The sequence below is a fragment of the Curcuma longa genome, chromosome 16, assembly GCF_044706935.1.
Source record: "Curcuma longa cultivar G26 ecotype Majalengka, Jawa Barat chromosome 16, ITB_CL_G26_1.1, whole genome shotgun sequence".
In the NCBI taxonomy this organism is placed as follows: domain Eukaryota; kingdom Viridiplantae; phylum Streptophyta; class Magnoliopsida; order Zingiberales; family Zingiberaceae; genus Curcuma; species Curcuma longa.
In genome coordinates, this window is record NC_133876.1 from 7,987,045 (window position 1) to 8,014,984 (window position 27,940).

Genomic DNA, 27,940 nt, shown 5'->3' on the forward strand with positions numbered 1-27,940 from the left:
CCAAAATTTTATTGTATTTATTTTTTAAAATAAATAATAATTCATCATTTTCAAAAAAAAAACTTTATTTTATTGATTTTGTGATCACTAATGGTGCGTCCGTCACTGGAAAGCGATGATCTTGCCGGCCACTAACATCCAATCACTTGGGCTGCTCTGATCGCTTGTTCAAGAACATAATCAAGCTCAACTATGAATCCTTTCAAGAGCATGCTTCAGTAAATACGGCTTAATCCAATGTAGTTCGTACATTCTCTGCCAAAAATTCGCTTTATTATTGTGTGCACCTCCCCAAACACTTGGTCTGTGAGATCAAATCAGATCAATATCGAGAAGAAAAAACTTATGAAATCGCAAAATGATCAACGTTTTGAACACGGAAACCAGATAGCATCGACAGATTCAATACTGATTATAAACATTAACACCGCCTGATCCCTTTGGGTGAATCAAGCAGTATTTCATCTGGAACAGAGCAACCCAAATCCCTAAAAAAAAAAAAAAAAGCGGATCCACGCGCGTGTATATGGAAGTAGTTGGATCATGGTGAAGGAGAGGCAGGAATAGATCAAATTTTGGACACCAAAGCCGATCGAAAAACACCGACGGATTCAATACTAATTTATAAACACCAACCTGATGATTTGTTCGCCTTTGAATCGATCGGGAAGTTTTCATCGATCGGAAACAGAACAACCCAAATCGATCCACACACGTATATAGGGATGAGGGATCCTAGAGGCCGTAGATGGCGTCGGAGAACTTGTTCTTGATCCACTTGAAGCTGCTGGAGAGGGAGGACTTGAGCTTGCGCTCTGTGGCGAAGGAATTGTAGGACGCGATGCGGCGCTTGCGCTTTTGCTCGGGGTCGGTCGCCCCGCTAGGCCCGTTGAAGCTGTAGGATTTGGACCGATTGTCGAACCCAAACCCTCCTCCGGCGGCAGGTGAGGAGGAGAAGGAGGAGTAGGCGGAGGAGGAGGACGCCGGGAAGGACCTGCACTTCTCCATAACGAAGAAGGGGGAAATGCAACGATTGGGAGGGATGGAAGGAAGGAGGGAGTAATAAATACAGGTCTTAGTTTTCTACATGCCCCCTAAATTTTTCAGTATTTTCAAAACACCTCTTGGATATATTTTAATTTTTTAATTTCATTGAGAATTTGCCTCAAAATTAAAATATCTACCTTATCTTTCTAAAATATTTTTTAAATAATAAAATTTAATAGTTGAGGTAAAATTAGTTTATTAAAATTTCAATGAGTATTTTTAAAATTTTATTAAATTTACTATTAATTCGGGTAAAAATTAATTTCGCCAAAATTAAAAAGGATGTCCATAAAAATATGGAAAGAATGTCTCATTAATTTTTTTATCTTAAAATTTTTTTTCATAAATTAGTCCAACACTATTATAATAATTTTAATTAAAATTATTTAAATTTAATCAAAATTACTTTAATATTAATCAAAACTACTTCAATATTAATTAAAATTACCTCATTATTAACCAAAATTATTCTAATATTAGTCAAAACTATTCTAATACCAGTTTTATAGTTAAAATTATTATAATTTGACCTAAATTATTTTAATATTATTATTATAATTTTGATCAAAATTATTAAGACATGAAATAATTGTAAATAAAACAATTTTAACACTATTAAAATTACTTCAACTTAATCAAAACTATTCTAACTTGATCAAAACTTCTCTAATTGATAAAAAATTATTAGATAATGAAATAATTTTAATCAAAATTATTATAATAATACTAAATAAGTTGATTAAAATGGTTTGGGGCCGTTCTAATTAATCATATATTATAATCGTAGCATATGGATATTTAAAATTTTAATATATTAATAGTAGAATTTAAAACACCAATATATGAACATATTAAATGATATATAAATTTATTACAAAATCATACTATACCTTATGCTATCATTTAATATATCAATGTAAAACTTTATTATATTCAAAATTTTACAATATATATATGTTAAAGGATACTTTATATTCATTTGTTTTTCAATTTATCTAAAATTATGCAAATTATATTTTGTCAAAGGATTTATTTTGTTCAATTTTTTATCTATAAAAATTGGATAAACCACCTTTTCCCCCTCCCCTCTTACTCACATCCTTTGCTATTGTGAGATCAAAGGATGAGTTCATAGCCCACTCGCGATCTTGACTTGACTACGAGCTTGTGACTAGGTCCTAGTGAGCTCGTAACAATTGCATAGAGAACTTGTTCACTTGCGAGCCGTAATGACCATCTAATCTTTTTCTTTCTTTATTTTCTCGCCATGAGCTCTCTCACCTTTCTCTCTTTCTTTTCCACCATGGACCTCTTTCTAAGAATGATCCATCTTTCTTCAATCCGTCCTTCGTTGTAAACAGACCAAAGACAGGATCAGTTATGGGGGAGTTCAATAAAAATTATATCATTTTGAGGGGGTGAAGGGAAAAAATGAAGCATGATTGGTGTTGGAGGGGCCCAAACTACATTTGTGCGGGGTGGGCCCAGCTTGTTGGCCAATTTGGCAGCCAACTGCTTTGTCTGTTAGGTTCTAGATTGTTTTGTTTATAATTAATTCGATTTCATGAAAAATGAAATTTTTTATTTCATTAAAAAATATCATATAGTATACCGTGTTTATGATTTAAATAATAAATATTTGAATAAATCACTAAGCACATCATTACCATAAAGATTGATTTTTTGATTAGGTACATATATTTTAATTGTCTTTAGTGTCTCTATATGGGAATCAACTTTAACTTTCTGATTTACTATTTTATAGATGATTATGTGACTAACCGTGTGAAGTGTCTGAGTGACCTTTTGTCATATTTGATTGTCTTTTAATGTCAATTAAATCACTAAAGGCTAAGTTGGAGGCCACTTGCTCGCAAATGGATGGGTAAGAAAAAGCTCATTTGGTGGTGATAAACGATAATGGAGGGTCCTCCCTAATAAATCGACATGCCATTCAATCCCTTTTCCAATAATTCTCGTTGGATATAATCATAACTGTCCTTGTAAATATTAATAATTCACTTTCTTTTCCCGAAAGAAAATAAAAAGTTGCATAAAAGCAAAAGAAAGGCAACCAAAAGGAAATGCATTACAAAGCTCCACATCAAGCCCCTTTTTGGGCTGTGTTGCTTACCCAATTGGGCCGCAAGCCCATTTGATGATAGGCCCAATTTCAGGGGTTTTTTGATCTCATTGTCATTTTAAAAAAAAATTTAAATGCTCGTGAATTATAATTTACGCATACTCAAATTAGCGTCTAACTATTTACATAGACAGACTACGAAAGCCTACAATTAACTTATTAATTTATTTTAATAAATAAAGTTTAACTCATTAAGTTTTACTATTATTTTTAATAAATAAAGTTTTTTAAAATAAAAAATATTCTCTAATTTTTTTATTTAGTTAATTTTAAAATTTACAAAATTATTTTTAAGGTATATAATTGATTTTGTTTGAATTTATACTAACTTTGTCGCCCTAATTATAATAATACGATAGTGCCTAACAAACCCAACAAAATCGGATTGGATATTTAATTGGGATCCGGAAAGAGAACGGTCAGAACCGGTTCGGTTCGACAAGGAATAAATAAACCATCGGTTGGGCCGGGTCGGAGCCTTGCATCATTGTTCATGAAAGCATTGCAAGACGCCCTGGCCCCTTTTTTACTCTTTTTACCAGCAAAGCTAGGGCTCGCGAGGTCTTCTTATTCGTCGCGATCGATCGATCGATCAATCGGTGATTAGATCACAGCCCCCGATTGAGCGGTAGCAAGCCACTTTCACCCCTGCGCGACAGCGAGGAGGAGTCTTGAGCTCTGATTCACCTTCCCGGCGGCGGCCGTCCAACGGGTATGTTCAATTTTCGTCCTTTTTTCATTGTTTTTTTTTCCCGTTCTCCGACCCTTCTGCAATTCCGGCTTGTATTACGTTTGGCACAATCCTCATGGGTTTATTTCCCGTCGTTTCGAGTAATGGAAAGATGACTTTTTTTATGATTATTGACAGGAGAGCAGTGAGAAGAGGTGGATGTTTTGTGGTTCTTTCGATGGATTTGAATGCGTCACCTTTGCCTGAAGAAGATGAGCAGCCTTACGAGGAGAAGTTGGAGGGTGAGGTCATGCATGAAGAAATTATCGAGTCTGCGGTGGCCACAATGCGTCGGGTATGTACTGTTCGTCGACTTCATATCATGGTGGATTATCCTGTTAAGCACCGTCGGTATTTTTTTAAAAAATTTATTGCTTTAGCTCATCGCCTGAAACTGTTTAGCCCAAACTGTTGCCCTTCAAACATGCTTCTGCCCATGCGTGTCAGTTCATTGTTCATAATATACTCTGGGCATCGAAGTTTTACCTTTTGGTTGAATATGATGTCATAGTAAAGCTAGTTTCCTCGTTCCTTAAAATCATTAGGTATCGCTTGTTTTGCACTTCGGAAGGCCATCCTTTGAATGGGGTTTGTGTCTTTTAGAGAACAAATGTTTTTTATGGAAAGTGTTTCAGATTAGTTATATTGGTTGGCCTAAGATTTATGACAGTTTTGTTTCAGAATTATATATGTAAATGATCTTTTATACTAGTCTAATGTGCTGATTGAGTTTCTTGCTGATGAGTAGGAGCGTGAAGAAAGGCGTCAGAAGTTGAAAAGAGAAAACCATGATGAAGGTCATCGATATTCCCAACAAGCGAGAAACAATTACATGTCCCAGAGTAGAAATACTAGACAACATGGAAGAGTTAAGGAGGTCCCTCAAGGTATTTTCTTAATTATTTTACTTGTGTTGTTTGAGCCATCATATGCAGCTTTTAATTCTAGCCAAAGAGATAAAGATGAGCAATAAACATCAATTTTTGTTGCAATCTCAATTTAGAGTTAATCAGAAACCATATTTTGGGATCATAATGAAGCATATACAACTGACTGGTGGTACCTTGGTAGATTAATTATGCTTTCATTAAGTCAACATCTGAAATATTAACAAATAGGAAAAAAATGTAGGATCTAATTTAACACTAGAGAGGGGGGAGGGGGTGAATAGTGTTTTACAAATTTTACAAGACGATAGATTAAAATTGAATATTCTAAACCAAAAACAATAAGCAACAGAGATTAAATTTAGACCAAGCAGGAACAAAACCTAGCTTAAAAAGAATATTAATTAATTGAATTATGCAGACAAGAATAATAGTAAGCAAGATTCAACCACCAATGCAGATTTCTATAGTACTTAGCACGATAATCTTAGCATAATATACTTAGCACTATGAGCATGCAATTTTGATAGACAAGATAACACGAGAAGCATGCAAGGTTTATGAAGCGATAATTAAAGACTCGTACACAATTTAAAAATAATGATTCTTATTTAAATATTCTCCTTTCCAGAAAATTTTTGGAGGTGGAGAAACTTTAAAAAGAATCTAAACAAGGTCAACACAAAATATATGAATGCATGACAACTAATAGAATAAAAATTTACAATTCCTGAGTTGCCAATCGAAGTTGAATCTTGTGAGCTCGTCAACGTAGAAGAACAGAAGGAGCACGAGTAGAGTAAATGACAATTGGATGCGTGAATTATTTCTCGAACATCAGCCTCGAGCCTCCTTTTATAAAACTCATGTTGATGCGACATGACACTATGCCAATCGACTAGAGTATGCTGATGTGATTGTAAACTTTATCTAGTCAATGATGATATCTGCGATCTCCGATCGATTGGAATCCTTCCAGTTGCCTAGAGCTTGGCCAAATCTGATCTTGATCACCTCCTCCAGATTGTTAGATATCGTCAACTCCGGTCGTCTGGAGTATGCTGATGTGACTGCAAACTTTATCTCGTCAATGATGATATCCACGGTCTCTGATCGATTGGAATCCTTCTGGTCGCCTAGAGCTTGGTCAAATCCGATCTTGACTGCCTCTGGATCGCTAGATATCGTCAACTCTGGTCGCCTGGAAGCAGTCGTTCAGACGCCGAGGTCACCCCGCTCCTCGCTCCGTAGCCTGGACTCTCTTTCGGTCGTTTGAAACCGTCGAAAATGCTTCCCTGCATGAGTTAACATGTAATGAGTATGATTAAAATATAAACATTACTCGTATGTACGTTAGGTAGATGTTCAACTCCCAACTAATCCATCCGGACGCAATTGCCAAGACTCAACTACTAGCCGACTCCCTTGGACTTGCTGCCAAGATCTCATCTCCCAGCTGACTCCCTTTGGATTTTATCCACCTAGTTCCCAATTAGGATTTCCTTACTTGATTCCTAACCAAGTCTTTCTGGCCTAGTCCCACTAGGGTTTTGCCTCTGTCTAGTTCCCAACTAGGACTTCAGTTGCTTAGTCCCACTGGGACTTAGCTATTCCTGGTTTCCAACCAGGACTTCGACTCTTGTCAAGTAACTTGCACCTGCACACTTGACAACTTTCATCAATACAACACAAAACTAACTTTAAACTTAGTTATTCATCAAAATTTAGATTCGATATGGTGCTCCCCGCACCAACAAAAAGTATCTAAAATTAGCAATATTGTATTTTGGTTATGGCATTTCTACCTTGAAAAGCTATTGTGTCCACAGGGTTGAATCATTGGTTGAGATTGTATTTAGAATTTATTGTGTCCACAGGGTTGAATCATAGGTTGAGATTATTACAATCCCACAACCTACAACTGCAATAAATTTTGAAAATCATATTCAGAATTTGTGGTGTATCATAGTTACTAAATAATTTTTTTACTTTTTTAAAAAATCTTTTTGAAGATTGGATATTGATTACATTTATGTCTGGCTTTCTTACATTCAATATAAATATTCCAGTAAATTCTGTGTTTACATATTGTAAAATTAGGGTTATTTTGTAGGACGATAGACTCAATAAACTATGGCCGTATTTTACTTATTAGATAAATACTTTTATGCATTTCTAACTAAAATATGCAAACATGTGTTAGAGAATTTAGTTATATAGTAGCATAACTGTAATGTCTAAAAAAATTACAAAGGAATTTTTTATAATTTGCATACATTTGTAATCTGCAATCATTTCTTGATATCTCTACTATCTATTCCTTATGTACCTTCATCTTGCTATTCTTATGGGTTTTGTGGCTTTGCCAAGTCTCCATTCGGATTCTACCTTGAACATTTGCAGTTCCTTGACTTCCCCAAAATCTCGCTTCAATTTTCTTCTCACAACAGTAGTGCACATACCTCAACTTCATCCACCTCAATGTCTCATGCATGACGTATCAACACAACCTGTCCATATATAGTAGTTTATATTCAGTGGAATAGATAAAAAGCACTGGATTGTCACTGAATCCAATTGCAACCACAAAACTTCTCTATACTGATTCTGTACGACTTGCCTGATTTAGGCATGGATTTGCATGATCCTATGATTGTGAAACATGACGATCCTAAATACACTGGTTGTGGCACTGTTGTGACAAGTCTTAGAAGATGAAAGTTTTGATTTGAGCAGAGGAAAGGAGCTTCCAAGTCGTTTGCATAGCCTAATGTTATGCCAACCATACTTTGTAGGCTATAGTGGTCAGCAGTATGTAAACAGCCATTGGAGAATCAATTTAGTCAAGAAGAGGACGTTGAGGAGGAGTGCAAAGTAATTAAGAGAGAGAAAAGAATGTTACTATGCATGTTTTGTTGACTACATCTTTGATGGATGATAAATAAATGAAGATTGTATCAATATATTGTAAGATAATCCATATATTGTACGGTGTCCTAATCCAAATTAATTAGATTCAAAGGTGTAGAGTGCGAAGGGAGTTCCATAAGGACTCAGATCTTATTTAGGACATATTTCCAACAGGGGAAGAATACTGATGGAGACTAGTAGAAAGCTTCCCCATGACACTTGCTCTCCATTTCCTTTGGTGGAAAAAGGAGAGAAGGAAAAGACTAAGAAATTATATTTCTTCCATTTGATTGGAGTGGAACACTCACTTTTGCATGTAAAAATCTGATCTTAAAAAAAAATGCAAAAGTATCCTATCTTGTCAAATCTAATTTTGATTTATGATTTATTTTTCTAGTATTTTTATCCAATAAAATTTTAGCATTTAAATTCCCTCCCCACTTCCTATCCTTGCAAGGAAATTGTCAGATGGAAAACTCTACCTTTTCCCCTCTATGAGGAAATCAAAACTTAAGAAATATTCCTAGTGTTTTCCCTATGAGCCCCCCCATAGTTTAAAATCTTGAGCAGTATTGAAGTTTCGATCTATGATCGGAACGATACGGTTTCGGTACCATATCGTACTATGCCGATATGGTTTCAATATTTTTTAAATATAAAATATATTAATTAAAAATATAATATTTAACACAATCATTTTAAAAATATAAAAATAAATAAATTTTAAAAAAGAAAAAATATGGAATCGAAATAAATAAAGTTTTATTATATGTTTTTTAAAATTAAATTAAATTAAATATATAGTTAATTAGATAATATTTGTTTGGGTTTAATTAAATCTATTTAGATTATCCCTATCATAGTTAGGAGTTGATTTAGTTTATTAACATAAATTTTAATTAAAAAAATATCTAGCTCTCGCGTCTCGCGGAGTCGCGACACCCTGCGCCGTTGGGTCGTGCGAGCCCTCTGTCAGCTCAACCCCTCTGTCGTTGCCAATGGGGTCACGCAATCCCTCCGTTGCTACCGACGAAGTCATGCGACCCCTCCGTCGTTACCGACGAGATCGTGCGTCCTCTGCTGCGACCGACGGGGTCGCACTATAGTTTGTAGGATCGCGATCCTATGTAGGTCGATTTGGAGTTAGAATGGGATCGGTCGGGATCGAATCATAGAATCGTACAATCCTACCAAAAACTTAGTATTTGATAGGATGATCAAATTGATTGATGAAGACTAAATCAATTTGATATTTGATTAAAATTACCTTTAGAATAAATTAAATCAAATTAATAATAATAATATTAATGATATTAATGGTAATTATAGGTTGAAAATATATATAATAAATAAATATAATTTATTTATAATTTTTAAAATTTAAAATAAATTTATATATATTTTAATAGGATAATTCGATTAGGGGTTGAAAAAGTCTATTTAAACAATCTTATTTAAGTTAAGAGTTGATTAAATCAATTAACTAAAGTTTTAATTAAAAATCTAAAAACCTAAAGTTCACTCATCGGTCATCATTGTGTCGCCCTCTCCTCTCCCCTCACCCACCCGAGGTGCTCGCTGTAGCTGCTCCCCTCACGACCTCACTTGCGCGAGGTGCTCGCCACAGTTGCTCCCCTCACGGCCTCACCCGCGCAAGGCGCTTGTTGCTCGCTGCTCACTGCCACTACTCCCCTCTTCCCCATTGCAAGCAGTCGGAGAACAACCACTGGTGGTGCCTCCTTGCACCCCCCTCTGCAAGCCGCAAGAACAGTTGTGAGAAACTAACGACACCTTTCGTGCATCCCCCTCCGCAAGCCGTCGATGCCGCCTCCTCGTGCCCCTCTCGTGTCCCCTTGCTATTGCTGCCAGCCGAGACGTTGACAAGGGCGCTTGGTTCTGGTGCTGCGTCCGAATCGTTTGTAATGTGAGATCGATCGATTCCATCGATACTGTATGATTCCAACGATTCTGTTCCAATTCTATTACAAAATCCTATCCCAATTGATCCTGAATAGATTTAGTGCTTCTGGATCATTTGATCGTACGATCCGGATCGTGATTTTGTAAAGTATGGCGCGATCCCTCCGTCGTGGTCGACGGGGTCACACGACCCCTTTGCCGCGGCCACAAGCCTTGTGCCAAGCGTGTCAGTGCTGGTCGGCAGGACAGAACGAAATGTTTCACTCGTTTCGTCTGGTACGATGCGAGATTTCAAACCATGTTCCTCCTACTCATTCTTCGACTATAGCTGCTTCCTTCTGTAATAGGAAGCATGGCCTAATGACTTGTATCACTAGCAATATAGACTTACCTGGAAGCTCGATGGCAGGCTGAGAACCTTGTTGCCTAACCAAAATTATTGGGGTATGCAGTTTGCTGGTGGTGGTTATTGTTCTTGTCATTTTCATCCTTGCACCATCTTAACTGTTCTGGTCTTCTTAATATGAAGAAGTGTGTATTTTACTATCATGACTTCTCGAGAATTTTTTCATGGTTAAACACTCTAATGACCTTAAGGTTGTGTTCAAATATCGTCACTTGAATTTGATATGAACTATTAAGTTATGACCTACTTAAAAAGCCCATTTCAGTGACATTATCTTGTGTTTATGGTGGCCTTTTATTTTCAACAACTTGTTTCTTTGTTCTTCCATAGTTCTGAAAATAGGTGAAGCTAATACTAAGTCTAAGGATCTGTCAGAAGGATTAAATTCAGTGATAGTGCAGGAACTGGATGCTTACATAAACCTTCTGTCTTGATGCTACTTTTGTTGGGCAAAATTTATTGAAAAGATTTTAAGTCACTGTTTCTAGTCACTTTAACCTTTACATTTATAATATTTCTGAAATTGATGCAAGAAACATTTAATTCCTGGCTTTTTTTCTGGAAGTTTCAGATGAGGAAAATAAAGTCTGGTATTACTATGACAATCTGATTATGTCACTTATCGGAGACATGATAGAAATTAATGTAGTTGTAAGTTTATAGATTTTATGAGTTGCTAAATTGTGGTTTTTAAATTTGAAGGATTAGTCAATATTTTTTTCTTCAACATTCACTGCCGGTATTTTTTTCCCTAGAAACTATTTAGTAATGGAATATGATTTTCCTAAAATTCTACTAAATTGTGATGTATTAATATTGGTCTTCTCCATTTTTTTTTATCAGGTTGGATAGACTGTCCTTCATTTGGTCAGAACATTGGCCTCATAATTCCTTCCAAAGTTCCTCTAGATGAGACGTATAATGAAAGTGTGCAACCTGGAAAAAGATATTCTTCAAAACAAGTTATTAATAAACTAAGAAGTCAAGGACGCGAAGTGAGTTGTATACTTTTGTTGACAATGCCTGTTTATTTATTCCGTGCTTGTTTCATGCGAGTTATGATCATTTACAACAGATTGCTTCCTCTATCATTAAAATACTAATTTTGTTTTACTTAACAAATCAATTTTTGGCCTTTTGTACTATCAAAAATCTTCCAGTCCTCTGATTCTGCATCTTATTGTGTCTGACAATATTAGACTTTATTCTACATCATTGTAGTAGTTAATATATTCAGTTCATTGTGTAAAAATCCTATATTAGTTTGTTTATGAATTGGAGATAGAATCAAGATGAACACTCAACTATAACTTGCTATGCATATTCAAATAAAGCCTTGAAACAAACTACTTTTGCTATGCCATATTAGCTCCATGCTTTCTCATCCATGTAGTTCTCATTGCCAGGGATTATTCTATTGTCTCAAACAATTGCGAACTAATAACAAAATGATAATTTCCCTAGGAAAAATAATGAGATTATGATAAGTGAAACTAGGTATTTAATTATGCTGCTTCAGAGGGGAGAACTAGGGTCTGCATAGTTCAAAGACAGAGTCAATTAATTAAATTAGGTATTTCATTTCACATATAAAAAAACCAGTCCCATAACCATGACTCATAGGCTTATAGTTACTCATTTATTCATGTCATAATTTAGACTTTTATTTTCTAGTAATCTTGTCAACCATCAACTTTTATATTTCTTTCTGATACAATACTGGAGAGTTAAACCTTTCTCACCTGTTCTTTAAGGGTAGTAGGTGTTTAGGATCCACAGAATTCCAGCTATTCATGTGGTAATGCTTGGTATCCTAATAAAATAAGCTATTAAGTTTAGCTGGTTGGTTAATTTATCATTATTCTAATTTCTTATCTGAAACTATGGCTGTAGAGCAGCTATGCTTAACATGTTCCTTTATGCTTATCATGACTCAAAAGATATCAAAGGCAGAAACTTACCGGTTTTAATGTGGTGATAGAATATTAGAACTTGTGGAAAATAATAGTGTTCTCAAATTTAAAATATATTTTTTAATCATACAATTATAAAACACTATTTATGAAATTGCATAAAGAGAGAAAATGCTAATTATGTAAAGAAAATGGAGATCGATGCAAAAATACATGCACTATGTCATAATGACTATTCGATACATGTACTATGCCCTAATATTCGTGCTGATGCCATATATTAGACTAAGCAAATGAGACAGTGATATAGATGATGCAGATGATTAGAAGAAATAGATCAATCAGCATATGGACATTGTTTATGTAGTGCTTCCATTCATGGATGAGGTCAGACTCGGTGATAACACAGATTGAAGGAGCAGAGAGGGTGAATAATAGAAAGGTGGAGAGGATTAGAAGCGGTTGTACTCTCTGAAGTTGGCAAAGAGGATTAGCAGTGGCAATAATATGGACCAGAGTGGGTGGATAGTAGCAGGAGCAAAGATGGCTCACAGGAGAATGAGAAGGATAAGTCATAGAGAAGAGTTTATTTTCAGATTGGGTGGATAGTAGCAGGAGCAAAGATGGCTCACAGGAGAATGAGAAGGATATAGTCATAGAGAAGAGTATATTTGCAGATCTTATGTTGGGTTGCAAATCTAGAGCTAGGGTAATTCAGTGACAATAAGAAGCACAAATTTAGCTATAGAGAAACAACATGCTTGCAGACTAGAGACTAGAAGAGCAGATATTCTGGGATCCAGGATAAGATCTAAAGTAGATAAATGCCCTTTCAAATGAAGATTGAGAAAAATTGTTGAAAGAAAACAGTCTCTGGTACCTGCCTAAATTTATTTGGCCAATCATTTTCCCCCAAAGCTTGAACTTTTAGGACCAATCTATACATCTATGTTGGAAGCTTAAACTATATATTAACATAAGTAATGATAACATTTGATCAATTTCTCATATTATATTCACAATTTACTTAACTGGTTCCTTAGTCTAACTTAGGTTTTAGAAGGTTCTAGTTGTTCTTTCTGTAGTAGTCGAACTTGGCAAACCCCAATACAGATTGATCAAATTGGATTGAGATAGACAAGAGCCAATCTGATTCTAATCATATATCAAACATGCACCTGAAGATGGCCTGAAAATTGAATGAATATCGAATGAATCGAGTGAGAATTGGAAGGAATTGACAACTTAAAATCGGCCGATTTCTCAATGATCTTATGACAAGAATGAGATAAAGGAGAATAAATCTTGAGGTTAGGAGAGGAGGCGGAGAATCTCAACCTCAATGCACCACTGTCGGTTGAAGGATTCCATTTCAAGGAGATTCTCTTTGCTACACCCCTTGTTGAAGATGTTGAATTACTTGCAAAGGGGGAATTTTTATTTATGGGGTGAGATTAAAAAGGGCGAGCCTAGGAAGAATTATAGCTCTGAGAGGAGGAAGGCTTCTTATCTTGTGATTCCATGAGGCTTTCGTGAGAAACTGAGGAAGGATATGTGAGTTATCAACCTAATAAGTATTGTATTGCTAATTAAAGGGTATAAGATTTGAATATGTATAATTCTATTAGGTTATTATTATTTGATGGTTAAGGTTAATTATACTAGGTATAAGATTTGGAATTGTGAGTAATTTAAATGATTAACTGTGTTATGTAATGAACATTAAATATCGACTATTGACTAACATGTAAGAAACCAATAATCATGTTTTATTTATAATACAAATAATAACGGAAATAATTAAATTATTTACTTTATTAATATTTTGAAATAATATTATCATTGAATATATAGTATTCAATTAATATTAATATAAATAATAATAAAACATATATTCAATTAATATTAATATTATAATAATGAAGTCAACCAACTATTTGCTTTTTTAGTATTATAATAATAATATTTTTCAAATATCAAATAATTGGATGATTATATTATTAAATAATATTATGACATTATGTATCTATGTGAATTAGGTTTTAATTAGCGATATCTTATTATCATCAAATATTATTAGCAATAATAATTTAAAAATATTTTTCAAATATCAAATAATTGATGATTGATTATAATGACATTATGTATCTATCTATGTGAATAATTGACATCTTATCAAATATTATTAATAATAATTAAAATTTGTGAATAAAAGAAATGATAATTGAGATATCATATAATCTAAAATTTGTGAATCATACTTATATAATATGAAAACATATCTGCTAATATAATAATATACATACTAATATGCTTGTTAATCCCATACTAAAAAAGTTTGAAGCAAAATTAAATATCATACTAACCTGATACTATTATAAGCATATGATATTCATTAATCTGAAAATAATTATAGAATGATTATCAAATAGTCATATCAATATATTATTTTAATCAATTTAATATGCTGAGTGTATTTTTTCAATTGTTTTGATTTTTTTAAACTGATTCCAATTTACTGATTTGATATGGTTGATATCTCTCACCAGTCAGTACTAATATCGATTTTGACAACCATGCTTCTTGGACATCAAAGATATATAACCTGTGTAGTTTCGTGCTCTAAAGCTAGTGCAATCATTATTCACATTGAATATCTATGGAATAGCTGAAATCCCACCAAATTATGACCAATCTATACATTTATATTCATATATTACACTATATATTAAGATTAGGAAAGATAGTATTTGATCATTTTATCATATTATGCTCATGATTTGCTTAACTGGTCCCGTAGTCTTACTCAGGTTTTAGAAGGTTCTAGTTCTTCTTTCCGTAATAGTCACTTGGCAAACTCCAATATGGATTGATCAAATTGGATTGAGATAGACAAGAGATTCTAGTTATATCTCAAACATGTCTGATGATGGCCTGAAAATTGACATTCAGTTAGGATCTTGATGAATATTGAATGAATCAAGTGAGAATTGGGATGATTTGACAATTTTTGACTTCACAAATAATCATGTTAGTTATTCATAGGCCATCCATCTAAGCCAACAGATAGAAAACCTCCTAGTATTGTGTGTATTCAAGATATTCTTTACTGCTTTGGAGTCAAATTTTAACTAGAATGATTCTATGAGTTACTGGATACATTCAGCAGATGTTTCATCAATTTTTAGTTGGGGGAAGATTGCCAGCTCCTTGTCTTCACATCTACTATGTTGTGTTTAACTGTTTTAGCATTTTGTTTGCCGCCTTTCTAATTTCCTTGTCTACTCCCTAAGGCAAATTATATTTAATTATTTATGATGCTTTTCATCAGCTTGGATTGGTAATTGATTTGACAAACACAAGACGCTACTATTCACCATTTGAATGGACCAAGTTGGGCATTAAACATGCCAAGGTAAGAAACTTATTTTTCCTCTGCCAACTAGTTAGATGGAACTGCTTATAAAACCTTTTCCTAATACAGATTCCATGTAAAGGACGTGACTCTGTGCCGGATAATGAATCTGTAAATATGTTTGTTCATGAGGTTAGTGCTCTATTATCCATTTGCTGTTTGATATTCCTATCCTTATCTGGATAATATTGTTTAAAACATGATATCATGCTAATTTAATTCAATCTTTCTCCATGATTCTTTAAGTTATTTCTCCACGGGGAAGTGATTGTATTATAGGTTGTCATAATTGGGAGTTCTAATGGTTTGTGTTTGTCTTTCTATTTGTCAGTTTTCATGTATGATTGATTACTTCTATATAAAACAAGCTAACTGTGAACAATTTAGTTACTGGGAAACTATGCAAGTTTTTGAATTAATGTTTATGCTTCTATGAAGCAACAGCAACCACAAAATAAGTTGTTAATTTGCTTCATACATCTTCCCACCATTTAGTTTTATGTATGAATATTCCCTGGTAACTCCAAGTGAAATTATCTCGCTTATATTACTAGTAGATTTTCTTTCTCTACTACATCTCATCACACCTCCGGTTTCAGTTGGCGCACCTTGTGTTTGCGAAAACACATGGTTATCTTACCAATCATTGTCTTTTCTGTGCCTATAACATATTTATTTGCTTATTGTAGCTTCCTTAGCAACTGCATGTCCTTCTCATTACTTGCTATCTCTGCCATGCTAACTTAAACTCTGCCATGTTTAAATGTCAACCCCCACAAGCATGGCATGCCTACAACTGTCTTATAAGAACTTTCTTTTAGCTTAAAGGTAAAAATATTAATATGGTCTGGTCACACGATGCAACCAGCAGAAATTTATGCCAGTTTTCAGTTTGGTGTAACATGCTGACATGTTTATGGCGTGTACATAAAACAACAATACGGATGAGTAGAGCCATTTTACTCATTTATGGCCTTCTTATCAATATAAATATTTTATACATATACATACATGAATACTTATGTTTAAATGTACTCCTAAAATTACTTATTCAATTTGATATCAGGTTTTACAATTTCTGTTCCGCCAAAGACACTCGAAGAGGTATATTCTTGTTCATTGCACTCATGGCCACAACCGGACTGGTTTCATGATTATCCATTTCCTCATGCGGACTCAACGAATTCACGTTGCTGAAGTAGGTGATATTGCTACTTTCCTACCTAAAAAGTTGAATATGATTTTCCTTCTAAAGTCTTTGGTCACTATTTCCTATTTATTAAGCAGGCATTGCAAATATTTGCTCATGCACGCCCACCAGGAATATATAAGCAGGAGTATATTGAAGCACTTTATAAGTTTTATCATGAAAGTCCAGAGAACATTTTTTGTCCTCCCACTCCAGAGTGGAAAAGGCCATCTGATCTTGACCTGAATGGTGAAGCTGTGCAAGACGATGATGATGAAGATGGTGATACTGGAATTGGATTGTCTGTATGTGTTTCATGCTGTATAAATTCTTTGTCCTTTTTGTTTCTTTTCTTACAATACTTTTTAAGTTCCTAAAAAGTAATACTGGTGATAGATCTATTAGGAGTTTTGTGATATAATATATGAGATTATTCAGGCGGATATTTGTTTGTAGCACATAATGTTTTGCTTTATTTTTCCTCTTTTTGTCACCCAAAGCTTTACTTCTCAGATGATACTAATCATATTGATTAATGGAGGCATTGTCTATCATATGGAAGTCACATGCACACATGCACAATTAGTAAAATTGGCCTTTGCTGATTTATTCATATTAGCGACATTATTAGTCATGTAAATCAATTGACTGTTTTTGCATCACATGGAAATCATATGCACAGTTAGAAAAAAGAATAGCCTTTTCTGATTGACTCCAAATTATTTTTTCTCTGTTGAAGAGTTTTTCATATTATATGCTTTTCATCTATCTATAAACTTTCATTACATTGACTATTACATGATTATTGTTTTACTTTGATGGAAAATGGGCCAGATGGAAGAAAATGATGCAAAATACTAGAAGAAAATTTTGTTTCTGTTGGTTGAAAATAGACTGAATTGAAAGTAGCAGATCATAAACATTCCAACTTTTCCTTGGTTTGTTTTCTTCCTAGTATGGTCAGGAATGGAAGGAATGTTTCCTAGTTGTGGAATGACTAATTGCTTCTTTCCTCCTAAAAAGTTATCCTATATACCACTTTCTTATAAACCTCCCGTCCCACTTACGCAACTGCAAATATATGATGCCTACAATCACACCACCAATTTTTCTCTAGTGACCCCCAAAATCTGGTGTCTACAACAATACAAACTTACATCCACACCAGCATGATAACACAAAGCCAAGGTTAGTAGTGCTGTTTTATTGAATATAAATTTCAATCTTTCTCTATTTCTCAAATGACAAAAGGAACACTCCAAAATAAAGTTTCATCCTCCCGAGTCAACAAAGCAAGAAAATAAATTATCATCTTTTATTAGTATCTCCCATCGTTCCTATTTCCTCCATCCACCCTACTTTATGTTCTCATAAATAAATACGACCTTGTATCACTTGGATATTTTCTTTATAAGAAGCTGTTCATTTTTATGATTCTTTGGCTTGTTTTGAAACATGGTAAATATACTGTCTTACTGATCCTTATTGACTTGGGAAGTGCTGGAGTTTACACCTGCTTTCTTTTTCAGGTGGATATGGATAATAAAGTCTTGACAAATGATGATGTTCTAGGTGATGCAATTCCTTATGACCAGCAAGATACCATGCGCCATCTTTGTTACCAATTCCTTGACTTAACTCCACCAATGGTATTAATATTTCGACTTTACCCATAACTTGTAAAACAGTTGCCACTTCTTTTGGTTATGTGCATTGGAAGGTCACAAGATGATATTGCATAAGTGAGAGGAAGTACCTGTAATCTATGTTTTTTGTTTCTAGAAACTTTGCAAATTATGATTCAACTTCTTCTGAGCTTGCTTACTTTTCTTTCCTGGTCTCTCTCTCTCTCTCTTTTTTTTTCTAAACTTTATTTCTCATGTTATGTAAGGAACTAGGCTATCTTCTGTTTCATCCTGTGCCATTTTTTTAGCTTAAAACTAATTCTTTCCCATTTATAATTAGAGTTTACCTAACTCAGTTTTAAATAGCTATAATATGTAACAAATTGTTAAAACTTTATTTTCATGATATGATTTTGCCATCTTATTAATAATTTACTTGATCATATACTTTATTTTTCTGTATTATCTCTGAGATTTCATCCTTGGTTTGTAGGGAAGAGCAAACCCTCAATTTCCTGGCTCACATCCTGTTTCTCTCAACAGGTTAGTGTTTATTTTGGACTTCTGTATTTAACATGCTAAACCTGACTTGAAAGAGATGGGTAGAAATTAATGGGAGGAGTAGCACATTGTTTTTGTCAGACTAATGTGAACATTAGATGTGCATACAACTGATAATTTGTAGGTTCTCTGCATTAGTTTTTTGACTGTGTGTTCTTCTGATTGTTTCATGTTCAAGATTTTGCTTTCTGCTATAGAGAGCATCCTACATGTGGTTCTCTGCATTCTTTACTTTATTACACTTGATGGAATTTAGGTCCCAATCTGGAATAAGCCAGACATGTATCCTTGTGTGAATCATATGGCTTACAGTGACGTGACCATGTGACATGATTATGCAAGTTTTTAAAGTCCACAAATTGGATGTTAAAAGAAGTTGTTTGCTTCATTGTGCACAGTTAATGCCCCTCTGTTTTCTACTTTGCCATTGAGTTTATTTCTCCCGTAAATCAGACTTATTTAAATGCCATTCTTTGGAGCGAGCTAGTATGAACAATAGGAAGAAATTGGCATGGTGTTGGCTTCACTTCTTTGGAGCTACTTTTTTGATGTTTGAAAATAATTTATTCATCACACAACGTTTATGTGTCGACACAGGCAAGGGTATAATAGCATTCAATTGTTGATGAGTTGTCAAATCTTTTGTACTTTCAGAAGCATAGTTAGTGGAGCTCCACATTTCTCCCTCTTTTTTTTTTTTTTTTTGCTTCTAGTTTACAAATATCCTTATATATTGTAGAAGAAATTAATCTGATTCTCACTCTATATTTCATGAAGGGATAATCTGCAACTACTAAGACAAAGATACTACTATGCTACTTGGAAGGCTGATGGAACACGCTACATGATGTTTATTACTAGTACAGGATGCTACCTAATTGATAGAAATTTTTGTTTTCGGAGAGTTCAAATGAGGTTTCCCTTGAAGAATGCTGCTGAGGTACACCTGTTCTGACTTATTATGCCACATTCTGTAGCTTTATACCTTACCTAATCTGTTTGTTTATGCATGATCAATCTTTTTTGATGAAAGGGTTTCCACAATGAGACGCTGATTGATGGGGAAATGATTATTGACGAAATTCCAGATGTGGGACGGAAGAGAAGATATTTAGCTTATGATTTAGTTGCATTGAATCATTGCTCTGTTATGAAGGTATTGTCACATGCCCCTCATCCTCTTTCCCTGAACATTCTGATGTTAGGCTATCTTATTCTATCATTCTCTCATTCAAGTGTATATTCATGCTGATCAATGTTTATTTGTAAAGAATTGATGTGAGGCATTATATGTTAAATTGTAAATATGCCATTAACTTGCGCTAACTTTAGTAGGTTTATTTTCTCCATATCTTAAAACCATGAATTAGTTTTTTTAAATTGTAATCATCTTTAACATGTCTATTATTATTGTCTCGCGCTCTTAATTTTATTTTCTAATACTTTATTAGTTATAATTTTAAGTACAAAATTGACCTGTTAATAACAATTTAGTGAATGTGAATGTCTATCAACCAATCTGGGAATAATGATAAGATGAGGTGAGAGTGGGGGTGCATTGGGTATAGCCGTATAGATAAGTTGAGAATGTTGTATCCCAATATTATTTGAATAGGGATGCCATAATTCATTATCAAAGAAAAAGTAGTTAGGAACAATAAAACTTGAGATGGGTTACAAAATATAATTCACTCGAACACTCAAATAGCTGGTCGTAAATATTGAATATTACCTTTGGCCAAATCTGCATGATCTAACTCAGCCAAGAAAATAATTAAAATTTATGACACAACAAATAAGAATAATAATTAATACAAAGAACTTCAAAATATGCTTCACATGGTTTTAAGATATTGTTAGCTCATACAAATTTGTTAGTATATCGTAAGTTCCTAAAGCTTTCACCTTGTTAGTTTTTCTTTTATGACGTCTTGCTATTTACGACTGAATGACACTCAACTTTAGTTTTACACCGAGAGTTATGAGCTAATAAATAAACTTTATAAGCTACTATATTTACGATTTGCTTAAGTATTTTAGGCAAGTGGATGAACCTACCAAATCAATGGGTCAATTTCCTTATCTAATAAGAGGGTCATGACACTCACTCAGATTCTAACTGTAATGCGCTGAGTGAGCCCCTTCTCATGGATGCATTAACTACACTGATGGTGTGACAGTTTCATAGATGCACACCTCTTGTTGGTCAAAGGGTTGTGTTGTTGAGAAGCTAGATAACGCATCCATACACCCTGTTAACATGAGACAAGAGCATCACATACTTGATTTGAATAATAAAGAATAATGAAGAATTTGTTTATTATAAATGAAATGGATTATGCATTAATCCATTATGACAAGAAAAGTTTTGAATTAATTAGGTTAAAATACTGTAAGTACTATAATTATAAAAGGAAAAGTAAAGGAGGGAACAAGAAATAGCGGAAAGCTACAATGTCATACTAAAGCTCTAAATCCATTGGCAACAATGTTGTAGAATAGTAGATGCAATAGTATATCAAATGAGCTAAGTCAATGTCTCTATTTTCCTCTGACTCATCTGAAAATAGATATGAAAATAGCATTATATGTAACACTAGTAAAGGAACCTCCTAGGAAACCAAAATGCGGGGTCCGGGGAAAGGATCCATAAGCCTTAAAAGCAAAATAATTGAGACCGTTGCGCCTAGGAAACCAATCATGCAACTCTATCATGAAGTTCAATGTTAATCACAATCATAGAAGGGTGGGTTCATGACCCATATCGACTCATGGTTGGGTGATGAAACCCATCCATGGTTAATATGGGTAATGAGCCTTCCTATGATTGTAGTTGTGTTTCAGTCGAGGTTCATGATAGAATTGTATGCTTGGTTAGACTGATGATTGGGGCAAAGCATTTGCATTTACTTCCATGATTATTATTATCTTTGGTTTCTGGGAGGTTCTTCTACCAGTGTTACAATGTTAATTTCTTATCTACTAACAGATGAGTCAGAGGTAAATGCTGAGTCTAGGTTTACTATTGCATCTACTATTTTAGACTACTAACATTGAATTTTGAGTTTAAGTTCTACTTTTGGAATTTTCTGCCATTTCTTGCTATCTACTTCCTGTACTTCCCTTTTTTAAAATTGTAGTATTGTATTTATTATTGTTTCAAAACTTTTCTTGTCGTAGTGGATAAATGCTAATACATCATATTTTTAAAATAAATTCTTTTCCAGTAATGTGTTTGAGTAAGTAATGCTCGTGTATCCTATGAATGTTGTGTGTGGTTGTATTACTAGCATTATGTAGTGTCCTAGTGGCATAGCCATTGTCTGGCTGGAGGTACCTTCGATGGAATCATCTGTATGGATATTTCAAAGCCAGTGAAGGAGGCTTAGTCTAGGCGTGAGAAGCTTACTATCTGCATATAAAGATTGGAACCAATTTCTTGTATAATTTTCCACTTGTCTCCTAGGCTACTACGTAGTTTGGTGAAATACTATCAGAATCAGTTGTTCTATTAGCCTTACTAGTGGTTGGATCAATTGGTTCAGATTTATAAGAGTTAGACAAGAAAGTGACAAGTAATTAAAACTTGGAAAATTGAATGATTTTCCTAGAACTTGAAAATTATAATATACCTCTCGAGGTCTAATTTATATGATTTGGATTCAGGACTATAGTGTAAATGCAAAAAAAAAAAAAAACCTCCTGATTTTCATTTACTTGAATAAAATATCATTATGTGCCATGAAATGATTGAGCCGCACGCTGCTTGCTTTCCTGCCCATGCAAAGTCTTCCGCTGGTTCTCATCTATCTTCTTTCTGCAACTAGTCAGCACCTTTCCACCTTTGAAAAGAAAACCCTGACGGTAGTTATGCCTTGAATGGCACAATGGTTATTACACTTTGAATTCAAGAGTACTTACTGCTGCCAGGACAAACAATTGAATCCAAAATGTTCAGGATCTAGTTTTCAAGAAAATTGGGAGCATCTAACAGAATTTCTCTGCCAACATTCTCCAAGGTGTAAGTTAGATGATCAAAGGTTCTTCTGACTTTTCCCAATGTGATGTGCCATTCATCTTGAAGAAATCAACGCCTTTGACTGCTTTAACACTAATCTGACATAATACAAGTTGATCTAGAAAGAGAGGCCATAATTGATGATTATGGAAATGATATATATTAACAAGAGGTTGAAACAAACTATGGGGCTCTCTATTTGTAAACACGAATGCATTTTGTTGAACCCTATGAACTTCCTCACAAAAATAAGCAAAATAGAAAAATAGTTTCCTGGTTCTCCTTTAGTAGGTATTTATTTTGAGATAGAGAAAGAGATTAGGAGAAAAGAAGTGGAATATTCGCAAGTAGAATAGCACCGTGACATTATGCTTTCGAATTCCCATGATTAGCCGTTGATGCATCCCATGGCTGACAGAAAAGAAGAAATGGAAGAGCGGGTAACACATGACTTAGTCCCATTTAATCATGGTTTAGCTACTCCACTTGTGAACAACCAAAAACTTCTCATTACCTTGCAGACTCAATGTATGTATCTCACTTGAGAGTAACAACATTATTATTCTAATTATTAACTATATTATGTAATATATTGTTAGTAGAAGTTAATAGTGTGACACTAATTCACATCCATACTTTCATATCTTGACCATATTGTGTATACTATAATTAAAGTAATAACTACGTCATAAATAAATGGTATTATATTAAATTCCATTATTGTCTATATAGTTATCAACTTAATTAATTAAACTTATAATAATTTATCCTGTACAATTACTGTAAATACTATAAAGATTAGCTAGTAACTATTATTAACTGTATTCTTGCATTCATGTCATTTTTTGATTTTTTTTTTTTACTGATTCCGATCCTCCAATTTTATGTAGCCAATACCTAAAACTTTGAACTGATTGATGTATACCTATTCTGCCAACTATGATATCCTACATTTTAAATGTCTTTAAGTTATTTCTTTACTCTTCTATTCCCTTGATGTTCTAATCCAAATATTGTCATCTCTTTTGACTTCAACTAGCCTTTTTGCCATATGTGGATACCGTTAAAGTTGTTATATGCTATTTCTCTTTCGTAGTAGTTTTTCATGGGCAAATTTTATCATGTTACTTTTTGGGTTTAGTTACCATTTTCTGAGAGGTGGAAACTACTAGAGGAAGAAGTAATTCGACCAAGGAATTATGACAGAAAACAATTAGAGTTCGAGGGCAAGGGCCATCCCGTTTATAGATATGACATGGAGCCATTTTCAGTAAGTAACTCTAAAGGTAGATGTCTTAGTTATTGCTGATGTGCAACAGATACTATTGATCGTTGAATTGAACAGGTTCGCAGGAAGGACTTTTGGTTTTTGTCAACTGTTACTAAGCTTTTGAAGGAGTTCATTCCTAGGCTTTCACATGAAGCCGATGGTCTCATTTTTCAGGTACCAGATCATCTTTAGTAGTGTAAAATTATGATTAATGTCAACAAAGGTTATTTCATTCTAGTTTAAATTTTCAAAAGTGTGATTTGATTTAACTGGTTTAGAAAATTTGTTTCCTGGTGCAAATATTATATACCATGTAAATACTGCTTTATCAACAACAAATATTTTCAAAGTTGTTTGATCTTCTCTACTTCAATAGCGAATGAATGTACCAACTACTTCCGTTGTTCTCTAACTCAGGGATGGCTACATCAAGCTTATCCCACCACACCATTGAACTTTATATAAGAACTTATAGTTAGTAATATTTGTGTGCATTTATATCAATTATGTTAAAGTTGAGATCTTATTGGTTTTCCCTTTATTCCACAACGCACAATTTTTAACTATTATATTGGTATTTCCTGTGATGATAATTCTAATTAGAATTGTACTTTCCATCTTCCTTTTGTGTTTGATGAGAAAATTGTAGGAATCTCTGAAGTCATTTTAGTTGATTGTAGCTAGCATTAATCTATCTCTTTCTTGAATTCCAGGGATGGGATGATCCATATATACCACGTACACACGAGGGTCTCCTGAAGTGGAAATATCCAGAAATGAATTCTGTTGACTTTCTCTTTGAGGTTTTTTTGCCTATCTTTCATTTTCCAAATTTCCTTGTTATATTGAACGACTTTGATCATCTGTTCATGCTCTTGTTTGGTTGTCTTTCCTCATTTGCAGATTGGAAGTGAGAATCACCAATTGCTATTTCTTTATGAAAGAGGAAAAAAGAAACTCATGGATGGGGCTCGGGTTTCATTTTCAGGTGAATACTTGTTCATTTCAGTTTAAGAGAACATTTAGCAGCATGTCCTGACCCTTAAGACTGACATGTTTTTCACCGTCACCTTTTTTGTTCCTTGGTACATGATACGTTCTGTTTTGGAGCTTAGAGAATGCAATGTTAGATTTTGAGTGGAATCTATTTCATGCGTAAGCTTTTTACTGTGGTGCTGTTTTATCTTTTGGAAGAACAATCTTACTGGAGATTCTATACAGACACACTTGCTTGGAGATGAATATGATGTGTCAATCAGTAGTTTCCAGATGATTTTGTGCAGAGAAAGATTGGCATTTCAAAAATTAGATAATGTCTTCTTAAAGATCTAGAAAACCTTTTTAATGGTGAGTTATTTACCTTTCTAGAGGTGCTCCCGAGGCATTCCATGTGAGAGATGAAGTGAAAACTATTCGACAATTCAATACATGAACATATTTGGAGTTTTGATTTGGTATATCCATGAACAAGCTCTATTTTGTCTTCGAGCCAAATTTGTCCCAACCATATAGGTTCGGTTATATAAACCATAGTTGAAGTTCTATACAAGGGTGCAACACTAGTAACATCTTTTAAATATTTTTTTACTAAATTTAACTAAAGTTATTTTGGAGTTCACCTCAATCCTTCCATGCCTGACGCTAGTTGCTGCAATCTACTATTTTCTGTTGAACATGATATCATCTCAACCTTTATTATTATTATTATTATTATTATTATTATTATTATTCAATCTATTGGAGCTACACCTAATTGGTTTCCAATATGAACAAACTGTATATATGGGAAGTAAATAATTACGGACTATCAGCGACAGCAAATTGTTCATTAGTTTATCCAGGAGATTTGAGTTTTCCCGTTTCTCCATTTTGCCTTCTTTCTTCTTCTGCTGCTGCCCCTTCAACATTAGGTTAGCAGTGGAACAAGGGATTTGCAGGAGACTCAGCATTCTTCCTCTATTTTGGGACCTCTTAGCAGTTGGTTGTGGACAACATCTAAAACTAGCGCTTTAACATCTCGATATTAAACTAAAGTAACTTGTACATTAAGGAAGCAGCTGCATGAAGCCAAAGCTGAGGTCACAATATGCGTTGAACTCATTCCATATTGGATAGCCCCAACCTGTCAGCTTCTAGTTCCAAGAACCAAATTTGAGCATCTCCATCAAGATGGAATGATACAAGGCTGAGTTGCTAAACTTCAAATGAGAAGAATTAAAGCCTTGTGCAACCTGTGGCCTTGCGCAAGAGAGGGAGCAATGCAAGTGATGTGTCCACAGGAAATTGTTCAATAGGACGAATTAGACTATGAAAATGCCATTCCATGGTTCTCTAGTGTGGGCTTTCACCATTTATGCTGCCAATCACTGATCTAAATTTGGTGAACTTACCAAACTTTCTGAAACATGGCTCTCTGACTATTTTGACTCTCCAAAAGCAGGTATTCTTATGCCTAATCAAGAAGTTGAATGGTTCAGTAGTTGTTGTGTCAAATGTTTCAGGTTGAAATCCAGTCTTTTGGTAGGGGTGAATGTTGTTTTGTGATTTCATAGAGGTGCCATATCATATACCAGGGCATGTGCAAGAAAGGGTGGGAAACAACAAACGACATTTTCAGTCCAAGCTTGGATAAGTTATTTATAGTTTCATTTCAATGATTTGATTATTTTTTAACATTCGATCGTGGGACCTGCTGCAAGGAGTCAGCCATGGATGCCATCTCAAACTGGTAGCCTTAACCATGTGCTCAATTGAGAGAGGGATTGTATTTTGTTCTATCCTAATTCCATTCCCTGAAGAGGAAAAGACATGGCAGTTTCCTTACAATGAGGCCTGAGAAACATTGGAAACTTCTAGGGTGATACATTGTTAGGATAATGACTTATTTCTAGATTGAGGAAGTTAACTGGCAAACTTGTAGATTGGATAGAAAGTAAATCCTTTCTTGTGCTATTTATTAGTGCAGAAAAGGGAAGAAGTTCCACAATTTATTGCTCGTTGTAGAATGATCATTACTTACTAGGGAGGATATCACCCTAGGGTGATACACCTTGTTTTTCATTGAGTAACATCATATCAATATGCACATTTTATGCTTGTAAATATCATCTTTGTTGAGAACCATTCTTACAACTTGTACACAGGTGTGGAGGATATCGCCAGCCTGTCAGGCAAGATTATTGAGTGCTCTTGGGATCCAGAAGAAGGCTGTTGGTCATGCATGCGCATAAGAACAGATAAATCTACACCAAATGATATTAACACATACAGAAAGGCAAGCTTGGCTAGTCCTCAAAGTAGAAGTAACAAAACTATTGGGTTGAATAATACTTTGTATATCTAGTGAATCCTAGAGCCTTTTCTGTTCCTACTTTGTTTGTTCGTCTGATGCGACTTCCATTTCTGTCAATGCAATAGGTCATGCGCAGCATTAAAGATAACATTACAGAAGAAGTTCTGCTGAATGAAATTGCCGAAATTGTGCTCCTCCCAATGTATTCAGACAGGATACAACGAGCGCAGCAGCTTCAGCACAGGCAAAGGTGAGAGGGCTTTCTGTGGAGTGGTTGTTGTGATTGGAGATCATTAGGAAATGACTCAGGCCTCTAATCCTGCTGCTGTGCTTGCCTTTCAAAGATCTTAAATCAGAAGCTCCTTTCCAGTTACCCTAGAAGGCCTGGAGTAAGTCAGCAAATTTACCTTTAGTTTCATGATTGGCTTGCCGATTGCTCGCCCATGTAACTAGTAGTAAGTTAGTAGTAGAGCTCTCTGGGGTCGAGCAGTTTGGCTATTGCAGGCAGCTCAAACCCTAGCCAGAGGCCATTGTATATACCACTATTTTATGTAAAGTAATCATTTTTCTTGTATTGTTTTAGTGCCAATGGAGAAAATTTAGGAGTCAATTAG

The 27,940-nt window shown here is 34.4% G+C and overlaps 2 protein-coding genes across 2 annotated transcripts; one reads left to right on the forward strand and one right to left on the reverse strand.

Annotated features, from left to right (window-relative positions):
* Positions 1–251: 251 nt before the first annotated feature.
* LOC141847980 (uncharacterized) lies at positions 252–1,043 on the reverse strand. Its single transcript, XM_074736087.1, has one exon. It carries the CDS (start codon positions 1,006–1,008, stop codon positions 736–738), a length of 273 nt encoding a protein of 90 aa, XP_074592188.1. The 5' UTR covers positions 1,009–1,043; the 3' UTR covers positions 252–735.
* A 2,692-nt stretch (positions 1,044–3,735) lies between these two features.
* LOC141847967 (uncharacterized) lies at positions 3,736–27,901 on the forward strand. The gene is made up of 18 exons (XM_074736075.1): positions 3,736–3,902; positions 4,059–4,215; positions 4,669–4,807; positions 10,887–11,038; positions 15,288–15,371; positions 15,441–15,503; positions 16,438–16,569; positions 16,659–16,865; positions 18,090–18,209; positions 18,679–18,728; positions 19,524–19,686; positions 19,780–19,902; positions 23,906–24,034; positions 24,110–24,208; positions 24,748–24,837; positions 24,938–25,022; positions 27,178–27,308; positions 27,452–27,901. Exons 2-18 carry the CDS (start codon positions 4,099–4,101, stop codon positions 27,578–27,580), a joined length of 2,013 nt encoding a protein of 670 aa, XP_074592176.1. The 5' UTR covers positions 3,736–3,902; positions 4,059–4,098; the 3' UTR covers positions 27,581–27,901.
* The last annotated feature ends 39 nt before the right edge of the window (positions 27,902–27,940 follow it).